The sequence below is a fragment of the Amphibalanus amphitrite genome, unplaced genomic scaffold (genome assembly GCF_019059575.1).
Source record: "Amphibalanus amphitrite isolate SeventyFive unplaced genomic scaffold, NRLGWU_Aamphi_draft 000563F_arrow, whole genome shotgun sequence".
Taxonomy (NCBI): domain Eukaryota; kingdom Metazoa; phylum Arthropoda; class Thecostraca; order Balanomorpha; family Balanidae; genus Amphibalanus; species Amphibalanus amphitrite.
This window is the reverse complement of record NW_024882057.1, coordinates 71,583-93,658: the sequence shown is the minus strand read 5'-3', so window position 1 is coordinate 93,658 and position 22,076 is coordinate 71,583. Positions and strand designations below refer to the sequence as shown.

Sequence of the window (22,076 nt, the reverse complement as noted above, 5' to 3'; positions counted from 1 at the left end):
TCCCACGCTAGCTATTAACAGCTCCCAAGCCAGTCTTTGAGGGTCCTACACTGATCTTGGAGGGCACTTCAGTGGCGGTCAAGCGCCAACATTGACCGCTGAGAACCCACATTGACCTCATTTGAGGGCCCCTAAACCGGCCTCAAGGGCCCAGTCGGCGTCTGAGGGCCTCACACCGGCCTCTGGTGGCCTCATTTCTGTCTCTGGGGTCCCAAGACTAACCTTTAGGTGCCTCTGAGGGTCCTGCACTGAATTCTGATTGCTGAAGACCCGATGCCGGCCTCTAAGGTCCGCATCGGCCTCTGAGGGTCCATCTTGGCCTTAGAGGTCCAACGCCGGCGCATGCCGGTCTTTTAGGGCCCCACACTGACCTCTAAGGGCCCATGCTGGCCTGTAAGGACCCGTCACTAGCCTATGAGGGCATTGTACGGGATTCTGAAGACCTGATGCCGGCCTCTGAGGCCCATCTTTGTTTTCGAGAGTCTTCTGCTGGTCTCTGGGGTCCAACACCGGCCCATGCTGGTATTTTAGGGTCCCACATTGACCTCTAAGGGCCCAGCACTGGATTCTGAAGATCCTATGCCGGTCTCTAAGGGTCCGCATCGGCCTCTGAGAGCCCATGACCTTGGCCTGAGGGCCTTCCGCTGGTCTCTAGGTTCCAGGTCCCGCCCATGCCGGTCTGTTACGGCCCCACACTGACCTCTAAGGGCCCATGCTGGTCTGTAAGGACCCGCATTAGCCTCTGAGGGCCTTGCACTGGATTCTGAAGACCCGATGCTGGCCTCTGAGGCCCATCTTGGTTTTTGAGGGCCTTCTGCTGGCCTCTGGGGTCCAACACCGGCCCATGCCGGCATTTTAGGGTCCCACACTGACCTCTGAGGGCCCATGCTGGCCTGTAAGGGCCCACATTAGCCTCTGATGGCCCAAGTCGGCATCTAAATGTCTCATCCTGCCCTTTGCAGGCCCTGTACTGGTCTCTGAGGGCCTCAACCCTCACCGCTCGATGGGGGGGGGGGGCGGGTGCCGCCCCTCCATAGTTTTTTTCGCGATAGCTCCGAACACGCCGGTGATAGAGAGCTGAAGCTTTGCATACCTGACCTTTGAATCAAGCCGGATCTTTTGACACCAACCGCATTTTCGGGTCAGATCAGGTCACTGACCCATGAGGTCATAAGTGAACCTCTGCACGGTCTTCAGATGTTGCAACTTCGCAACGCCCTCACTGCCAGAGGAGACTTCACAGGGAAATGAACCTTAGAGGACCTAGTATCCATTAGGAGTCTCACAACTTGTACATCTCGGATTTTTCCTAAGGTCATTTTCGTGACCTCACCATTAGGTATAAGTCAATGGGGATAAACTGAAAACTTTTTCTGGCGCCGTAAACGATCTTCAACTATCTCAAGCACACTGAATCTTTCATGCACTCCTTGCAAGGTTCGATGTGTCACTTTTGCAATGTTGACCTTGCGCGACGTCATTTATGAAGTTATAAGGGTCATATAAGTTTGTCGTCAATAACTACCGATCAAATTGAGCTAGCGAGTCGGGGAAGCCATCAATGGACTCAGGAAGACCTGCCGAATCGAATGATATGCGACATGACCTCCTTCGACCAATTTCGTGACCTGGGGGCGCTGACCTGACCGTGACCCGTGGTCAACACCCTCAGTTTACCTCACCCAAACAAAAAGTACACCATTCGACACGCCTGAGAGAGGCGAACACGATGCTGGCAAAATCGCGGCTCTGCGGCCGTTTTTTGCGAAGTTATTCACCAAAAACGGAACCGTGCCTTGAGGCACTTGACCTGACCTCAGAGGTCACCGGTTGACCTAGAACCTTAAAATCGGGTATCGATCTCTGCGTCTTGTAACGGCGCACACGCTCGTTTTTTCCGCCACGCGCTAGCTCAACCTGGGGCGCAACGGCGAGGGGGGTCGTACCCGCCCCCCGCCCCCTCGGCCGGCGCGTATGTAGAAAACCTATAGGTCCGGTCCGGCGAGGGTTAAACTGGCCTCTGATGGCCCAGACCGACCTCTAAAAGTCCCACACTGGCCTCTGATAGTCAATCAGCCCAGTTGCAGTGGTCGCTGATATAAAACCTCTTAAAAACGTTATAGGTCTGGCTGAGCCTAGCTGGGCCGTTCATGCTGATTTTTATAGGTATATTGAAAAGACTCGCTTTGCACGTTTCACGCTTGCTCGTAATGAAAAAGTTGCTGGATGCCTCTGGAATTTGCGTGGGTGCCAACGGCTGCGGAGGACAGGGGAACGCGTCCATCAGTTTGAGTTTATGGACGGGAGTCTCCCTGAAATTTTAACCAATTTTGTTTTTGTTTTTGTCTCGATCTTTTTTATCTCTGATCATGTTTGAGAAAACAAAGTGGCCGAAATCCGAGGAGAAATCGGATTTTGGGGGTAGGTTAGGTTTTGGACCTCTGGGACCTTGGCCCCCCCCCCACTTTCGAAGACGTTCCTACGCCTATGGTTTGAATAGTTGGGTCTGACTTTTCCGTGAAGTTAATCAACATTTCGGCTTGATTGGAGCAGCATGGCGGCGGAAACCATTCTCGGCCGTGGAAGGTACGCGATTTTGAAATTGCGTAAAAAATAGAAAATCATGTCAACTTATCCTGAAAAGTAATCCACAACATAAAAGTGAGTATTGTGAATGCTGTGCATTGGTTTTCTTGAAAATCGGTTCGTTGGAATTGACAGAATTTCATTGGTTAGATATCTATGTAAGTACCACCTCGGCGTCGCCGGTCACCACGAGGCTGGCCGGGTCGGCTGGGCAGAGCGCTGCGTGTGTAATAACATGCATAGGTATGTTCATACGTGGATCATGTAAAGTGTTGTGTACTTGGTGAACTGTATGTATGTACCTACCTCGTGCCTATTTTCACCGTAACGCCCACGTTTCTGTGGTTGGTGAAAATAAATGAAATAATAATAATAATAATAATAATAACATAAGCTCAGAGGTGAATTGATATAATGCCAGTGTTTTTAAAATAGATGAGAGAACACATCCCGAAAGAAACCATCAGAAAAATGACGGTAGTTTAGCAGCAGACCTCCGAGTGAGCTGATTTTTGGTGGTTCCGCCCCATACCGAAATGCAATAGAGGATGTGGGGGAAAACGTGCGTTTCGATAAGTAATTTAATTGTTTCCAGGTCGAAGTGGTGGCGGAACTTGGAAAGAGAATCAGAATGGCGTTGCACCATCTAACAACTTGACTATGTAATGTGGGCATCCCATGTCAGACACGGCTCGATAGTCACTCCGAGGAATTTGATAGTGGGTGAGGGTCTTATGACTGACTCAGTGACACAATAGGTGAAAGTTTTCCAACTTGTTGAGAGTCTGACGGGTTCCCACAAGAATGAAATCTGTCTTCTGGGGGTTCATTTTCAGAGAATTTGAGCTGAACCAGTGTTGCATGACATCTAAAGAATTTTCAACTCTTTTTTTTTTAGTGACGCTATATTTTGAGGGTCGGGGACCGAGCGATCGAGTAGCTGGATGTCGTCCGCATACGCAATTACCCGACAGTCCGGCAGATGACAGTGCAGATCGTTCGTGAACAGGCTGAAGGCTATGGATCCCTGAGGTACTCCGAATCGATCCGGCAGAACCGCCTCGCCACCTCTCATTACTTGCCACCAGGGTTGTGCTCGACTCAAAAAAATTGCCGACTCGACTCATCATTCAACTTCAGAAAGCCCTGACTCAACTCTGACTCAAACAAGGAGCTGATTTTTTCCCTTGACTCGACTCATGACTCAAGCGGCTCAATGAAAATATGAGTTGACTCAAACTTGACTCAAATTTTGTTGTTGAGTCAAGTGAGTTGACTCAAAATTGACTCAGATAAAAAAAGTTGTTGAGCGGGGGGGGGGGTGGAAAAAAAATCCAGCAGCAGGGCCAGGGCTAAGAAGGCGGGGGGGGGGGTGTTTGACTCAATTCAATGTCAAGTTATTTTACTGACTCAACTCTGACTCAACTCAACGCCTTAATATTTTTGTCTGACACAACTCTGACTCAACTCAACAGCTCAACATTTTATCCGACTCGACTCAAATCTGACTCATTTGAGTCAGAGTTGAGTCAAATTTCTGACTCGACTCATGAGTCAAGCACAACCCTGCTTGCCACCGCGCCGGCCGCTCAGGTAGCTGGGGCATTCCACGATAGATCGTACCAGGCCCGTCACCCTCATCTCTCAGATTTTAATGAAAATCGGTCCTAGGGGTAATCATAGGCCCCAAAGACGCCTGGCAAAATATCAGACTTCTCAGATCAAAACTTTTTGACTTATATTGCATTACATTTTTTTTTTAAACTTCGGTTTGTAACGGTGAGTTTGATGGCCTATAACTCAAGAACGGGTTATGCAACCAACAAACGGGAAACAACACTAAGCTTGCGATGAACCAAAAATTGATATTACTTTTTAAAAATTATAAAGAAAAAATTTGATTGTTGAACAAAAACCTTAATCTTTTTTCATTTGCCTCTAATGACTTTTGGGACCAAAATTTTTCACATTTTTATTTTTTTCAAAATAAACTTCATGTCATTGCAAATCGACATGCAAAAAATTAGAAAGGTGTTCTTTCTATAAATTCCTCATTTTCCCGCAAACAAAATGGGTTTCGGAGGGGTTGATACGACCCCAGCACGCCGTTTTGCTTCTAATAGAGGTAGAGCCTCGCGGAAAAAACGAACGTGTGTGCCTTTACAAGTCGCAGCGATTGGTACCCAATTTTAAGGTCTCAGGTTAACCGGTAGCGTCTGAGGCCAGGTCAAGTGACTGAAGTTACGGGTTCGGTTTTTAGTAAATAACTTCGCAAAAAATGGCCGCAGAGCCGCGATTTTGGCATCATTGTGTTCGCCTAGCTCAGGTGCGTCGAATGGTATACTTTTTGTTAGGGTGAGGTCAACTTAAGTAGTTGACCTCGGGTCAAGGTCAGGTCAGAGCCCCTCAGGTCACGAAGCTGGGCAAAGGGTATCATATGGCATATCATTCGATTCGGAAGGTCTTCCCGAGTCCATTGGTGGCTTTCCCGACTCTCTAGCTCAATTTGATCGGGAGTTATTGACGTAAAACTCGTACGACCCTAGTGACGTCATAAATGACGTCACGCAAGGTTAACAATGCAAAAGTGAAGCATTGACTTTGCAAGGAGTGCATGAAATCACGATACCATGTACGTGAGATAGTTTTAGATCATTATCGGCGCCAAAATAACAGATTTTATATTTCCCCATTGACTTATAACAGTGATGTCACGTGACTCATGTGACCTTCAAATATTCCCAGATATATAAGTTGTGAGACCTCTGGAGGACACCATGTATGCGTCCTGTAACTTTTATCTCGGACAGCTATGGTCATTGGCGTCCAAAGCAATGTCAGAACCAAACAGCCTTTTTCACTCTCGCGCTTATAGGAAAGAGGGTTGGATGAACCCTCTTTTCATTTTTTCAGAGGACTAAGACTTAAATTGAAATTTCAGTAACCCGTGATGTCACTAGACAGCTTAACCACGCCATTTGTAAGCTCCCCTCCCAAAATCACTATTCGAAACCGTTATCGTGACGTAAAATAAATATATTTATAGAAAGAACACCTTCCTAATTTTTTTGCACACTTCTTAACAATGAGCTAAATATTTTTTTAAAGAAATAAAAATTCAAAAAGATTTGGTCCGAAAGTCCAAAAAATACAAATGAAAGAAAACTCGAAATGTCATATATCAAAAATAGCGTATTTTTGAAATTTCAAAAATACATATTAATCTCTGTTTCATTGCAAGTTCAATGTTATCTAACATTTGGCATTTCAATAATCCGTCTTAGAGTTACAGCCCGCCAAACTTAGCGCTGCAAAGCAAGATCCAAAAAATGTTATACGCCATAACTCAAAAAATACTTATCTGATAAGCCTGAAATTGTTACAGGTAGATTCAGAGCCCCTGATTACCCCTGAGACCAATTTTCGTCAAATTCGGAGAGATGAGGGTGTCAAATTGGAAAAAAGTGGTACAATCTATCGTGGAATGCCACAGCTGCGGAACCATGTCGGGTCAATTCCGTACCATCCGAGCTTGCACAGGAGGACGCCGTGATCAACGCTGTCGAAGGCCTTGCTGAGATCAGCTGCCGTGATTGACGAGACTTCTCCTCGCTCCGAGTTCTGGCTGATCCATTCGACAGCGTCGAGCACGGCGTCCTCCGTGCTATGGCACGATCGGTAGGCATACTGGTTACAAAATAAAATGCTATGGTCAGATAGGTACCGCGACAGTTGAACACACACAACTTTTTCAACAATTTTTGACAAGTGAGATATATTGAAAAAGAAAAAAGATGACCACATTCTAAAAAAATGATTTTTTATAAATAAATAGCATATAAAAATGATAGTCGAAAATTTTCAAAAACATTTGATATTACGAAATTTTTTGTTTAACCCTCGCATGTCCATGTGTGCGACGTTTGCCAGCTTCTAATGTGTAGGGGGGGGGGGGGTCGGTTGGACCCCCCCTTGCCGTTTGGCCCCTGATGGAGCTAGGGCTTCGCGGAAAAACGGCGTGTTGCCCGTGACGAGAGGAAGCCGATGATACCCAATTTTAAGGTCCTAGGTCATTGGTTGACCTTCCAGGTCAGGTCAATGACCCAAAGGTCGGGAAAATCGGGACCTGTTAGAAAGTCGTAAAGTGTGGCTGCTAAGGGGTTTTTCGGGGTGCTGATCACGAATATCGTGTTAGTTTTGATCACAGATGATGTCTTTAAGAATTTAGACCAGGTCGGGTCAGGTCAGGCCAGGTCAACCAGTAGGGGTCGTGACGGGTATTCGTATAGTACGTGTCAACCGCCTCTGGCAGCTTCGTAACATGTTACGAAGGTACCAAAACTACTCCGTAAATGTTCAAATGGTTGCTTAATTCGAATTCAGCTCCACAAACTAGCCTACAAACATGTAAAGCTCGAAAAAGTGAACCGAGGTCACCAAAGGTCAATGACCTGACCTGACCTTCAGGTGACCTTGACATCCACCCAAAAGCATGGGAGCAACATCAAATAACATGTTTGAACGTTTGAAACCACGAGAAGCTTGCAAACGCGCGGCTAATGTGAGCCGACATACGCCGAATCGCGATTCCGACCAAACATGGGTTCGAGAAATAGGTCACAAGTCAAAGGTCACTTGTGTCAGGGTCATGAAATTTTCGGAGTAGGTGTAAAATTGATCAACTCGAGGGTACTGAAAGTTTCGTTGCGATCGGCCGCTTTTTACGCGAGTTAATCGCGAAAAACCATGGGGGTCCATCCGACCCCCCCTACACATGCGAGGGTTAATTCAAATTTTTGGGAAATGCTGTCCTATATGAATCTAGTGAGTATTGGGCTAAATATCAGCATATGAAATTCAGAGTTTTTACGATAGTCATTAAGTTGCCTGGATCTCCCAAAGTATGCGACGGATGAGATTGAAAATACCACTACGCAAATCGCCGGGCAAGATAACCCCGTAGACAAAATTTTAACAAAATGCGAGAGGTAGGATGCTATTCAGCGATTTATTTGTTCGATCTGTCGTGGCATGCGCCAGCTATTGAAACTCCTGGTTGTATGCGGAGTAGGGTGCATCAAACGCCCCACTTTTTCGAAAAATTTCTACGAACCCCTGTCACCAAAATCAATTTGTAATGTATCCTAAATGTATCCACAATGCCAAATTTCAAGAATTTCTAAAGCCATCTAGGGGTCCGCATCGACCCTAAAGTTAACGAAATATCATGAATTTGATCATTAATGGCACTTAATTACAAATTATTTAAAATCATTCTTAGGTCAAAATATCTTTTAGCATCGCTAATCATTGCAAGTGCTATCCTAAAACTGTCCAGTGTCCACCAAATCAATCTGAAATGTATCTAATTTCGCCTACAGGAGTCTTGACACTCGCCCGTATTGGTGTTATGTGTGCGTCTAACGTACAGGAGAGGGGGTCCGTTGGACCCTCTTGCTGTTCGGTCTCTGATTAAGCTAGAGCTTCACGGAAAAAACTAGCGTGTTTCCCGTAATGAGAAGAAGCAGATGGTATCCATTTTTACGGTCTTAGGTCATTGGTTGACCTTCCAGGTCAGGGCAATGACCCAAAAGTCGGGAAAATCGGGACCTGGTAGAACTTCGTAAATTGAGTTTGTTGTAGTTTTTCGGGGTGCTGCTTACGATTTTCAAATCAGTTTTGATCAAAGATGATGTCTCAATGCATTTAGGCTAGGTCGGGTCAGGTCAGGTCAACCAGTGCGGCGTCCTGCCAGCCATCCATATTAGGTGTAAATCACCACCGACAGCTTCGAAATATTACGAGGGCTTCGAATAAATATTACGAAATTTTACGATTAATATGTTACGAAGGCAACAAAACTACTTCGTAAGTGCTCAAACGTTTCAATGTAGTCACGCTTACGAGATGAGTAGACATTAGACAATGCTCCTATCATCAGACGCTACTGCAGTGTCAGTGCGTCTGCTTTTTGAAAGGCCTGCGCTCTATCCCGTCCATGTCTGGGCCATGTGTCTGGTGCAACAACTATATAGCGCCGACCATCCAGTGTTGCATCCACTCGCCGATGCACGGGGAAGGGTCTTTCACAAGGAGATGAAACTCAGAAAGTAGCAACTGGCATGTTTCAGATATTACATTCCGGTCACCTGAGGTTCCGGAGGTTTCGCTCACGTGGTCGTGATCTATTGTTTTGGGTCAATGGGGTAAATATGAAAACCGAGTCAGAATGATCATCGCCAGTCACAACCCGGCAAGATCGCGCCCAAACCTCGGCAACATTCAATAGCGCAAGTGGTGGCAACAAAACGAAGACATCAAGTTTGGACGTCGCTACTGAATACGCAAGGTCGTTGACAACGTCGGATACACCTGTCTGCGAAGGATGAGAGTCCAGACTTGCGATGCTCCACAGGGACTTGGTCCATCCTGAGGTCGACGAACAATTACCTACGGGAAGAGCGGCTTACTCTAGTATCACCGGATTGAGCGACCAGCATCACCGGATCGGACGACTAGCCGGCGGTCCACGCCGCTGACGGAACACACCGACCGACCGATCCACAGCGTGTTTGGACCTACCACTGCAACTGGGTTCTGAAGCCGGGTCATCTCAAAACGATACAAAGATTTTTTTAACGAGAGTCGAAATCAGCTCTGGAATAATTATTATGAGATCTTTCAAAAAGATAATGACGCTCTTTTGTTAATCAAAACCTTAAACAGGGCAGTAGCCATCATGCAGTGAGAAACTGCGCGCGCATCGAATATTGCGGTGCCTGCTGTGACCGTATTCGTGTGTGGTGCTCTCAAATTACCGTCTCCATTGATTGCGGATAATTGAGCGGTGGATCATTTCAGTCCGTTGGATGGGGCGGGGCAGGGGGGGGGGGCGTCGGCTGGCTTTGGGACGGCGTCCACAATCAATGGCGGCGGCGCTGCCGGCCACGGAGCTGGGCCGCGGAGCTGGGCCGCGGGGCTGGCCGCGGAGCTCCGACAGAGATAGCGGCACGGAGCGGCCGGCAGTCGCAGCTGCACCGCCATCACCCCCGCCATTCCACTCTGCTGGCCGCTCGAGCCGCTCGCCGCGGCGCCGGTATCGAGCTGCAGCCCGGAGCCAAACGCCAACTCGTCGATCCTTTTGGCTGGGCTCTGAACTCGGCAATTGGCAGTCCCCACAGTGATAAAACAATGAATCCTCTGCGCATCGGTCTCCATCGCGCGGATGCTAAACCATCTCTGAATGAGGGAGCAGCACAGATGCGATTGTGTGCTCATCGGACATATGAGCACACAATTGTGTTTCAGATAGGTAGGTACTTATCTGCGTGATTTCCCTATTTGTGTGTCAGCTCTCAGATACCTACTGTATTATTGCTTCCAAATTAAGCTTGATCCTCACTTCGCTCCAGTACTGTAGTGAATACCCTACCGAAGACTGGGTTTTACCGAGATACCCGGCTCGGCGAGCCGTGCGATAGACCAGAGGTTTGACATCCGGGGCCGTGTGTCATCCGGGAGTTTCAAACGCGCGGGTAGGGGATGCGGACGTGACCTGTGGTCGGTCAGCGTTCGGCGATTTTGGCCTCGGGCGCCTCTGACGTCAGAGGCATTACCCGGGGCTCGGGCGTAGCGCCCGGCGAGAGCGAGACGGGCCGCGCGGCCGCAACCGTGGTGCAGCTGGACGCGCGATCGGAACGGAATTCAGCCAGGACACGCATCGTAGGTCAAAGGTCAAGGGCACATGTGGCCGGCGGGCGAGACCAGCGGCCGAAGCAGAAGTCGCTGTGAGGCGAGGGCAGTGATCCGACGCCGGCCCGGGCCTGCACGATGTCTGATAATGTTTTCTGCTCTACTGCGGGGTGCTTTGACTGCGCTAGTTTTAATATTGCGTGTAATAACCATAACCACAATATGATTTAAAACAATAATGTCAATATAATCTGAACATATATTATGAATATTTATCAGATAATCATTAACCCACGCCAAGCAGGTGCTCGGCGCCAACCCCCCCCCCCCCCCACTAACTCGGCTCCTGGGCCCCGTATGCGACACGTGGTAAGCGGCATTCGAAAGAGCTCGAAAATCTGAGCTCGTTCTAGGACATAAATCGATTCCCTGCTTCAGAAAAGTGGAAAGGTTTAGCGTAAGTCCGTGTAGCACTCAAGTTGCCAAGCGTGCCAAATATTTTCTCACCCGTGACACGCCGTCGCCCATCCAGCGCTCCCACCCAATCATCGGCCTGACCACTGCACTGTGGCGCTCTCATCATCCCTGATTGGATAGAATGTGACCCAGATATGCGTCACGCCCACGTGCCCGCCATTATCACAGGTCACACCGTGTCCCTGCCTCAGGCGCGGACTGACAGTCACAAGGTCCACGCACTGCTTCAGTCTGACACGCACCTCACCGGGACAGCTACCCTGGCGGTACGGGAGGGGCTCGGGAGGGTATTCAATGCAGCCAGGTATTCAATGGGTATTCAATGCAGCCACTAGAGCCAGGCGCGAATCAAGCTTAATTTGGAAGCAATAGTACATACCTACTGTACATATATACCCAGTTTCCCGATATGCGGATTGCCAGACGCCAGTGGAAAGCGAGTTTCCGCAGCGACATTGGCACCAGACCGCAAGGAGGTGAGTCTGAGTACCTATCAGATCTGACGGAGCACAGTGCGTGACCCAAGGGCCAAGGCTATAGAACTCCGCGTGACCCGTGCGCCGTGTAACTACGCAGGCTGAGGCGTCAGCGCTCATCTCCGACCGCCGCGCTGGGCGTCACTGTACGCCTACAAAATGGTGCGCCAGCAATGAAACGCATGGCTCGACTGCCTTCTTCGATAAAAAGGCGGTCAGTGACAGCTACAGTGATTATTTACGGGGATTGGTGAGAAAGTTTAAGGAAAATCCAAAGCAGTATTGGTCTTTTGTCAAGTCCCTGAAGAAATCAAGCGGCCGCGTGTCACCAGTGCTAGAGTTCAAAGGAAAGGAAGTTAAAGATGTGATTTCTAGGGCAAACTGCTTCAACGAGTGTTTCGCTAGAAAGTTCAGCACTCCCTTTACCGGCGCTGTGCCAGACGCCCCTGTTCTAGACGCTCCCGGACTGTCTCGTATTTACCACAGTGTATATAAATATGTTTACGTTCCTCCTGGTCGTGTGGCCCAGCTCCTGCGTGAGCTGAGCCCCCACAAAGCCTGCGGCCCCATAGACCCGGGAACAGGGGGGGGGGGGCAGCGGGGGCGCTTGCCCCCCAACTTGAGAGCCGAGGGGGCGCACTATGGTTGGAAACGGCCTCACGGATGGCCATGGGCAATCTCGGAATATATGTATATTTGGGGTGTCATTCTGTTGGAAATTGATGAAATGTTTTGAATTGGGCAGAAAAAATATTAAGTTGCGCATTTAGTCTTCATTATCGTACGTAGAATCGGGAGTTTCTGATAGTGGCTTTTTTGGTGCGCCGTCAAAGATTTTAACAACCGCGCTGGTGCAATAGCATGTGGAGTACCTCAATGACGTTGTAAAACTGGATTATTATATATCAAAATAATCCTTATTATGTTGGCTATCGAGTGGAGTGACTCTTTTTCCCATGCGTGTTCAAAATCAGGAACGGCATTGCATTCTGTTTGCAGTGTCACCACAGCAACATTTTCAAAATTGCGTTTATGTTTCATTGGACATACAAAAAGTTCTCCATCGACCTCCATTGAGCTTTTTGGCAGAATAAATCTCTGTTCAATTCTGCGTGAGGGGAACCTAAAAGCAAACTGCGCACTTGTGCGCAAAATCGTCCATGAAGCTTCATCTCCCGAGGCGTACCTACCCGTCGCTTCGTTAGCAGCAGGTCGGCTCGTCAGTCGTGCAATGGCTTATCCTAATAAATTATGGTAAGAAGCAGGGTTGCGGAGTCGTGGTGGCGCCAAATCCGACTCCTACTCCGACTCCCACTCCTGTCTCGTTGCCATGACTCCGGGAGACTCCGTCTCCGACTCCGGACCCCTGCCAGTGTTTCGGAGTCGTGATGGAGCTCTTCCGATTCCGACCGACTTCTACTTCCACTGCGGTCTCCTGACCGACTCCGACTCCGACTCCTGGCTCGTTGCCACGACTCTGAGCGACTCTGACTCCGACTCCGACTCTTACTCCGACTCTGACTTCAACTCCGCACCCCTCGTAAGAAGTAACTGCTCGCCCCTGCACCTGGAGTATGGATATCGTGCAAACGTGTATGGATATCCTGGAGTATGGATATGGATATCCACTGACAGAACAGACATACAGACATGCTGTAAACGCCATTACACTGCCAATAACATGGCAAATCCAATGGCTATCTATGATTTTTGATCATCGTTCTACATTTTTCAAAATCTTGAACTGAATCTTGGCAATTCCTCGTGACTACTTCACGACCATTGATGCATGCATTTCTGAAATTGATCTTTTTTCAACTAACCACGTACTCGTATGATAAAATGAATGTCACCATCGTGTTCTACGCCCAAAAGTACCCATAAAACATGTGTCGTGGGCTGCGAATAGGTACCAGTTTTATTTTCGGGGTTATGTGCTTACCTTATTGACCTGACTTTGACCCTGGCCTATGTTTGACTGACCCCTACATTGATCTGACACTCTTTTAGCATTTATATGAAGAGTTGTGCAGTGACAGAGTTTATGACGAGAGGCACCGATTGCGATGTTCTAAAGTCCATGCTACTGAAAGCCTGATTTCAAGTGTTTGACCTGACCTTGACCCGACCGGTGACCTCGAAATTCAACTTTAAAGTATTCATCTGAATTGTCTCGTCGCGTTCTTTCGTTTGCCGCCTCGTGCGTTTCGCTGCGCCTATTGGTTCTCGAGTTATCGGCTGGGGGCGTTGAACGCCCCCCCCCCCCCCCGACAAACGGCGGGTGGGGAAATAGGTACTAGTTACAGCAACTGCTGGGTTAATCAGACGCATTTTTTGTCATTTTGATCGTCATTTTACTTCTTACTTTTTTGCCGAACCTAAAAAAAAATCATTAATACTTTTTCTCCAAATTTTGACCATTTATGAGCAATAGTAGGACACTGTGCGTCACTACGTTGACATTTCTCGCCCTAAAGCATAACAACAATATCCATTCAGTATAGCAGTATTCAAAACATGTTCAAAATGCCTCGTGATATCGATGACATTACGAAAGACCTAGGCGACTTATAACATGCTTACAATAATGACGTCACACATGCGTGACGTGACGGGACCTTGTCGTTTCTAAGTTACTGTATGATGCAAAAAAAGACACTGGTATACCTATGCAAAGTTTCATCACAATCGGTCCACGCATTAAAAAGTTATGGGCATTTTTTCGCGTTGATCCCCGGCCATCCGTAAGGCCGTTTCCAACCATAGTGGGGCGGCGCCCCCTCAACATTGAGGCAGCGTGAAAGGATCCCTTTTCCGGACTTCTTTCAGTTGTTTCCCTTATACATCTTAACATCAACACACGGCATTTTCCTAGCCATCTGGATGCAGATGGTTTCTGCTGCAATACAGTATCGATTTGACAACATCTGCTAATTGCTTTTGTCATCCCGCTTTGGTTTGTGTTCTGGTTTGGGCCTCGCCTGCCGGGCCGCCCCGTACCGGTTCGTACCGGCTCGATGTGACCGGGTGCTGGGTCACCCCACCCTGGTACGATGTGGGCGCCTGTCATTGGTCGGTGGCTGGGTGGCGTGATCAGGCCACACCACCCGAGTTATGTGTCAGTGTGTGATCGGTCGGCCGATATGTAGCGAGGCGATGTGTGTGCTGGATCGGAGAGAGAGGGCAGTCTGGTTTTGGTCAGTGATAGCGCAATACACCTCCACAGCTCAGCCGGCTTGTGAACTCTACAGTTTGGGACTGCACATTTAAATGGCAGTCAACTACAAAATGTTTCTGAAGAAAGAGATTTAGGTGTTTTAATCACAAATGATCTAAAATTCAGCCATCATGTCAAGAAGCCCGTAAAAAATATCTGGAAAAGTTGGTAGTATTGTATAGAAATGTTAATTATAAAAGTATAGACGTTATGAAAAACCTTATTGTTCTTTTGTTCGTCCACATTTAGAGTATTGTGCACTGGCATGCTACTCGCACGCCAAGTCTCTAGAGCGTGTGCAGAGGAAGGCCACTAGGATGGTGCGTGGTTTTCGCGGGATGACCGACAGAGAAAGGCTTAAAGGGACCCTCCCACCTTCAAAAAAGCTAATGAATTGGCATGAAAGTGATGTCGCTCGGTTCAGAAGGAGCAAAAACGAACATCTACCAAATTTCATCGAAAAATATTCACCGGTTTTCAAGATGTTAGACTTTTACTTTTGTTTACTTTTTGGGATCTCCGCTGTTCCTAGCGACTTTATTTGAAAGTGCGGCATTTGTTGCGCGCAAGCAGCATATACCACCGCGTGCTACAAAACGTTTTAGTCAAACATTTAAAAATCGTTAGATATCTGCGCTGACGTCACACATTCAGAGGGGTATTCCTATGCATAAGCCCCTCTGAATCAAAATGCTGCAATTTTGAAATTCAATATTTCCGATTTAAGGCATTTCTCGATGTTGTGAGTGCCGAAACCGGTAATTGTGAGCCAGGGACCCCATTTTGGCTATCTCAACTCAAATCTAATGTTAAGGTGGGAGGGTCCCTTTAAATCGTTGAATATGTTTTTACTCCATTACCGGAGAGTGAGATGTGCTTTGATTGAATTGAGTTAAAGGCAATCCTTTTTTACTAACCACGTCATTGATATGTGGAATAGTTTACCCGCTTGGGTTACTGATAGTTCCTCCCTTAACAAATTCAAATAAAATGTGGATTTGTATTTTACGGAGCGTGATGCGGTCTTTGACACCACTGAAGATGTAGACAACTCTGATGGGTTTCGTATGTTATGTAAGTCTAGTAGGAAAATCTGGCAATCCCCGGCGTGACGTGACGTCGGGGATGACCGACGGCACCTTGCACTGAAGATGCGGCGGAACGGCTATTTTTGAAAAATGATTAAAAATACTTTTGTGCATTTATGACAGATAAAACGCTGATCAGCATGTTCCTCATCATGTGATGAAGCAATATCCGGGGTCGAAAATAGCCAACCGCCTCCCAATTTCCAATCGTCGACCTTATAAGCAAAGTATGTAAGCGCAACCCCGGCGACTTTCCGTTACACATCCGTAAATATGCGTCATTCTGGAAGTTGGTAGTGTGACGATTGGCGACGCGCAAGACATCTGTGCGGTTTTAGAAGATATTTGCGGTTTAGAAGATGCGGTTTAGAAGATATTGCCGAAAAACCGAAGGGGGCTCTATAGAGCCCTCCCGCGTCATGCTCCGTTAAGAGCTCCGTCTTTGAGCTAGATCCAGTTTTTTTCATGGAAGACTCAGAATACAAAGTGTTAGCCAACTGCTATCTTTCTAGCAGAGGTAAATTTGCCATGGGGTCTATAGTGCAGTGATATTTCTATCTCGCACTCCTCTGAAACGCAAAGATAAGAATTTGCTATCTTATCATTACCCTGAGATGCGAAAATAAGGTCTCGAGGGTTCATAGCCAAACACCAAGAGTTCAAATGCTAATGCGTCAATAACCGAATCATTTTCAATGGTTGTATGCGCAATGTGTATGAAACTTTTGAATTAAAAACAAACTGCTCTAAAACTGCTTTTTGCCTCGCCCGCACATGCCATTTTCCCGTCCTAGAAGGCACATGGGAGATTGGTTACCCCCCCCCCCCCGCGCCATTTCGTTCCTGCTGGAGATAGAGCTTCGCGGCAAAAACCAACAGATTTTTTTTGGAAGATACGAATCCAATGGTACCCAATTTTACCTCATTAGGTCAATGATTGACCTTCCAGGTCAGGTCAAACAAAAAAATGTTGCTGTTTGGGGCCACCGTTGGAATATCACGTGCGGTGCCCATCATATACTAATGGCGCTGCCCTTTGTGGTGCCAGGCCAGTTAGAACAGCTCTTTGTCACACTATTCGACTAGGTTTTCACCGGCTGTGGTCATTTCAGGTCAAGCTAGGTGAAGGTCAATGATATGTGTTTATATGTCTCATGCCTGTGTGTGTCTGTGTGTATACTGATGTGGGCACCGATTGGTTTGTGTGTCCCAATTACATGAGATCATGATCTGAGAAGCTTTTACCAAAAATTCAGTAAAAAAACTTCACGAAAGTAAATTTAGCAAGCCTAAAATGCAATGTTATTAGATGACCTAGGTTGACCTTGACCCTGACCCTGACACCTGCACATCGTCGAATAACATGTTCCAGGACAGGTGGGAGGTAAGACTAGCAAAAACACACCCAAAATCAAGGTGTCAAAAGCTCACAAGACCCATAGCTAACGCACGATATTGAGTTTTGGTCATTTGGGTCATGACATGACCTGAAATACGAGGTCATATCTCCGAAACAAAAAATCAAAGAAACTTGAAACTTTCAGTGGACGAAGAAAGGATAGAGGAGCAGCTACACGAAAAATCAGGCTTCTAGCTGTACAAATTTTCAGTACAAATTTTACAGTGCAGAACAGAAACTACCTGGAGGGGGGGTGGCACCCCCCCCCCATGTGCGGGCGAGGGTTAATGCACCATCACTTGAAATAAAAGTACACTGCGAACAACGTTTGGCAACACTATAATCACATAAATTCAAAAAAGTCCTGCCATCACTCGCACTGCACACGCACCACGTGGCGACGCCGCCGACAACTGAAATCTAACGGTTTTCCTGCAAGGTGGCGAGCGCTTTTCATCGCATGGCGGACGGCGTGGCCAGTCACACTAATGACCATGGGTGGAGAACCTGCCCCGGCCACCTGGCCGGGGTAGGTAACTTTCAACCTGCCCCCCGGTTCAAGAAAGACTATACATACATACCCGACTCAGACTCTGGGCAGTACCTAATCACCACACAATGTGTGGATCGCCCATGATCGTAAATACGTACGAGGGGCGTTCAAAAAGTTCTCGGCCCGACCATGAAGGGGCAGAGATACGGCATCGACTTATTAGACCAAAAATGTTCATTTATTCAAATAACTGCCGTTAAAGTGACCATCCCACCTTAACATTAGTTTTGAGTTGAAATAGCCAAGTTGGTGGCCATGGCCTGCAAATACCGGTTTGGACACTCACAACATCGAAAAATGCTTTAATTCGGAGATATGTAATTTCAAACTTACAGTTTTCGGATTTTGAGGGGCTAATGCATTGCAATGCTCCCTTAGAATTTGTGACGTCAGCGGAGATCTAACGATTTTTAAATCTTAGAATAAAATAATCGTTAACACGCGCACTTTGCGCGGTTTGCGCGCAGCGCGTCTGCCGCACTTCGAGGCTGCCAAATTATTGCTTCCAAATAAGTCGCTAGGAACAGCGGAGATCCCAAAAAGTAAATAAAAGTAAAAGCCTAATATATTGAAAACCAGTGAATATTTTTCGGTGAAATTTGGTAGATATGTTACAGGCAAAGTGTAGACTCGCGGGCATTTTGCAAAATGCCTAGGCAATTTGCAAAATTCCTGACCGGCCAGGCATTTTGCAAAATACCTAGGCAGTTTGCAAACTGCCTGAACCACCAGGCATTTTGCAAACTGCCTGAAATTTTCCCCCATTTTTTATTCATTTTTGATCTTTCCGAAACAAGGGACATCACTTTTATGCTAAGTCATTAACTCTTTTGAAGGTGGGAGGGTCCCTTTAAGACAAACAAATTTCGCGTAGCGCAGTGCTTCGCCAGAGTCCTGAGGGCCTCCATAACCAGTGGCGAATCCAGCTCAGAGTTTTTTTTTTGGGGGGGGGGGCAAACCATAACAATTTATCGATTCTTTCCATGCCTCGTCCATAGGCGTAATATTAAAATTATGCCGTTTGGGAAGGGCAAATGCCCATTTTGCCCCCCCCCCCTGGATTCGTCACTGTCCATAACCAAATGGGTTTTTGACCCATCCGGCACGTCAAAGACGGCTGCTTTCGTCTCCCTGCTGTCAGCGAATATTCGACTCCTAAGCAATTTCCTTATGTTGGGCAAGAGGTTGCAACCAGAGGGTGCAAGGCTCAAATGAAAAGGTGAATGCGACTACAACTCGAAGTCACAGCTCACCGCTTTGCTGATCGTCACCGTGCTCATGTGCGCATGTGCGTGGTCCTGGGTTAAGGCCTGGCTACACTATGCGTTTTCTTCGTGCGTTTTTTTTCGTGTTTGCGTGTTTTGCGTGATATCGTTCTAGAAAAAAGAACGATATTACGTTTTTGTGATGTTTTTCACCTTAAATTTTAGTTACATAAGAGTTATATTAGCTTTTGTATATAACCAAAGTAAGAAGTATATTTTTATAACTTTTTTCCTAGAACGATATTACGCAAAACACGCAAACCTGCAAAAACGCACGCAGAAAACGCATAGTGTAGCCAGGCCTTTAGGCGCAAACTTTTTGCCAGCTTCCCTAGTCTCTCCTCGATAGCGAGATGCCCACTTTTTGAGCGTACTGTAAGAAAGACAAACCTCAACATGTGTTGCCACTAACTTTTCGTGAATAACGCTTGGTGCCTTTTTCTGCTATACTATGAGCCAAATCACTGTTCTCTTCTGGGCGTCGCCCATCCTGACTGGGGAGGGGGGGGGGATGGCAAACTATGTTATGATTAACTAGCAGCCTGAACCAATTGTAGGGCAGATTGCTTAATGGCTACGTAAGTGGACATCCCAATAACACATCATTGAACATACCGCGTTGCAGGCCAAAATTCCAACTCCTTCATGGTTGGGCCCGGAACTTTTTGAACGCCCCTCGTACATAAAATACATACAGCGGGGACCGCAGTACCAGCGGGGACCGCAGGAACTGCTGGAACCGCAGTACCAGCGGGGACCGCAGGAACTGCTGGAACCGCAGTACCAGCGGGGACCGCAGGAACTGCTGGAACCGCAGTACCAGCGGGGACCGCAGGAACTGCTGGAACCGCAGTACCAGCGGGGACCGCAGGAACTGCTGGAACCGCAGTGCCAGCGGGGACCGCAGGACCTGTAGGGAGCGCAGTGCCAGCGGGGACCGCAGGACCTGTAGGGAGCGCAGTGCCAGCGGGGACCGCAGGACCTGTAGGGAGCGCAGTGCCAGCGGGGACCGCAGGACCTGTAGGGAGCGCAGTGCCAGCGGGGACCGCAGGACCTGTAGGGAGCGCAGTGCCAGCGGGGACCGCAGGACCTGTAGGGAGCGCAGTGCCAGCGGGGACCGCAGGACCTGTAGGGAGCGCAGTGCCAGCGGGGACCGCAGTGCCTGTAGGGAGCGCAGTGCCAGCGGGGACCGCAGGACCTGTAGGGAGCGCAGTGCCAGCAGGATGAGTCTGGGGTGGTAGGCGGCAGGACCAGCACAGCGGGACTGGGTCGACGCGCAGCAGGAAATCAACAAGTGAGAGGCTGTGGAGCCCCAGTGTCAGACCCCCCTCCCCCCCCCCCCACCGGCGGGTGCCCGGTCGGCCCGGACCACCCACGAGTGACGTCACCGGGCCGACCGAGGGGACGTCAGTGACGTCAGCTGGCGGTACTCACAGGCTCTGCTGCAGAAAGTTGGACACGGCCAGTTTGCGCATCATGACTGGTGTGTGCGAGTCACAGAGGACGTCTGTAGACCAGTCGGCCGGGGTCGAACGACCGACGGCGGCGGCGGCGGCGGCGGCGGCGGCGGCGCGCGCGCGCATCTGCACCGACTGACGGCGTCCTCCGGGCTAACGACCCATCGTCCTACCGCCCACCACCCCACCGACCCACCGTCCCACTAACCCACCGAAACACCGGGACCGACCCACCGAAACACTGAAACACCGGGACCGACCCACCGAAACACCGGGATCGACCCACCGACCCACCGAAACACCGGGACCGACCCACCGAAACACCGGGACCGACCCATTGTCCCACCAACCCACCGAAACACCGGGACCGACCCACCGAAACACTGAAACACCGGGACCGACCCACCGACTCACCGGGACCGACCCACCGACCCACCGACTCACCGGGACCGACCCACCGACCTACCGAAACACCGGGACCGACCCACCGAAACACTGAAACACCGGGACCGACCCACCGACTCACCGAAACACCGGGACCGACCCACCGACTCACCGAAACACTGGGACCGACCCACCGACCCACCGAAACACCGGGACCGACCCACCGACCTACCGCCCACCACCCCACCGACTAAAGATGTCAATCGGATACCAACTTTTTGGTATACCGATACCAAACCGATACCAACTTGGTATTTGGTATTTCAAGGCGAGTACTGTGCATTTGGTATTTTGTTGGCATTATGAATCCTAACTAATGTAAAAGAGGATGAGAATTTGGAAAAAAGTTGGTATTTTCCTCATAATCCCAAGTCGGTTTGGTTTCGGTATTTTTCAATGGATATTGTTGGTATTTGGTTTGGTATCGGTATCACGATTTTCTGTAATTGACATCACTACCACCGACCCAGCGACCTACTGACCGACCGAAACACCGGACTAACGACCCACTGACCCACCGGCCAGCGGACTAAGAGCCCACCGGGCCGCCACCGCACCGGGCCACCGGCACACAGGTTGCATCACCTAATGGTTCACAAGTCATCCACCGATTCGATAAGAACCGATCGGGACGAAAGTGGGACTGTTCGACTCGTCTCCAGCGAGGTAAACTTTTTGTGCTGGCATAGGTTCGCTCCGTGCTTCGCGGCACATACTTGATACTATTCCGCTTCAAAGTTTCGGTGGAACGATTTTTTTTGTCAAGGTTTCAGGTCAACCCGAGGTTACGGAGAAACCATGTAGGCGGGACCCATCGGTAACACCTTGAACCAGTTTCCGGGGGGGGGGGGGGGGTCAATGTCTGCGGAGATGCAGGCTTCACGTGCTTGGGGAGGGGGGCGTTTTGACGTGAGGTCAAATCGTTTCAGTGGTAATCCTATGCAAGACCTCCAAAATAGTGTACTTTTGGTTGACCTAAACTCTGGGGTGCATGCATGAACTACACACGTGCAAGCCGATTGCACCCCCTCGTATGTTGCCACGCCTGCAGGGCAAACGGCAGTTGTAATTGTTTCAAAGCTTGCAGGTCTTATGAAGAATACATTGTGTCATGACAGTTCGGCGAGTTAATGTGGATATCTAACTACAATAAGATATGAATTAACCTTCGCCCCGTTGAGGTCTGTCAGATTCCACGTCCTTTGGGGGGGGGGGCAGGGCAAAGGGCCCCCCGTCGTATCTCCGAAACCAATAGCCGGATCGGAAAAATTCAAACGGCATTCGAATGAGCTCATCGAGATGCACAAGAAAGGATACTGATGACCTTGATATTTGACCTGTGACGTCACAGGGAGGTAAAAAAGGTCAAATCAGTCCAATTTACAACGACGAGAAGCCGGTCATAAAAATAATATCTAAGTT

The 22,076-nt window shown here is 48.6% G+C and overlaps 1 protein-coding gene across 1 annotated transcript in view; it reads right to left on the bottom strand.

The window, feature by feature from the left end:
- Nucleotides 1-20,257, bottom strand: part of LOC122393926 (synaptotagmin-7-like) — a 220,442-nt gene extending 200,185 nt beyond the window's left edge. Inside the window, 1 exon segment of the mRNA XM_043390406.1 lies at nt 20,188-20,257. Coding sequence (XP_043246341.1) covers nt 20,188-20,231 — 44 coding nt within the window. The 5' untranslated portion in view covers nt 20,232-20,257.
- Between the last annotated feature and the right edge of the window lie 1,819 nt (nt 20,258-22,076).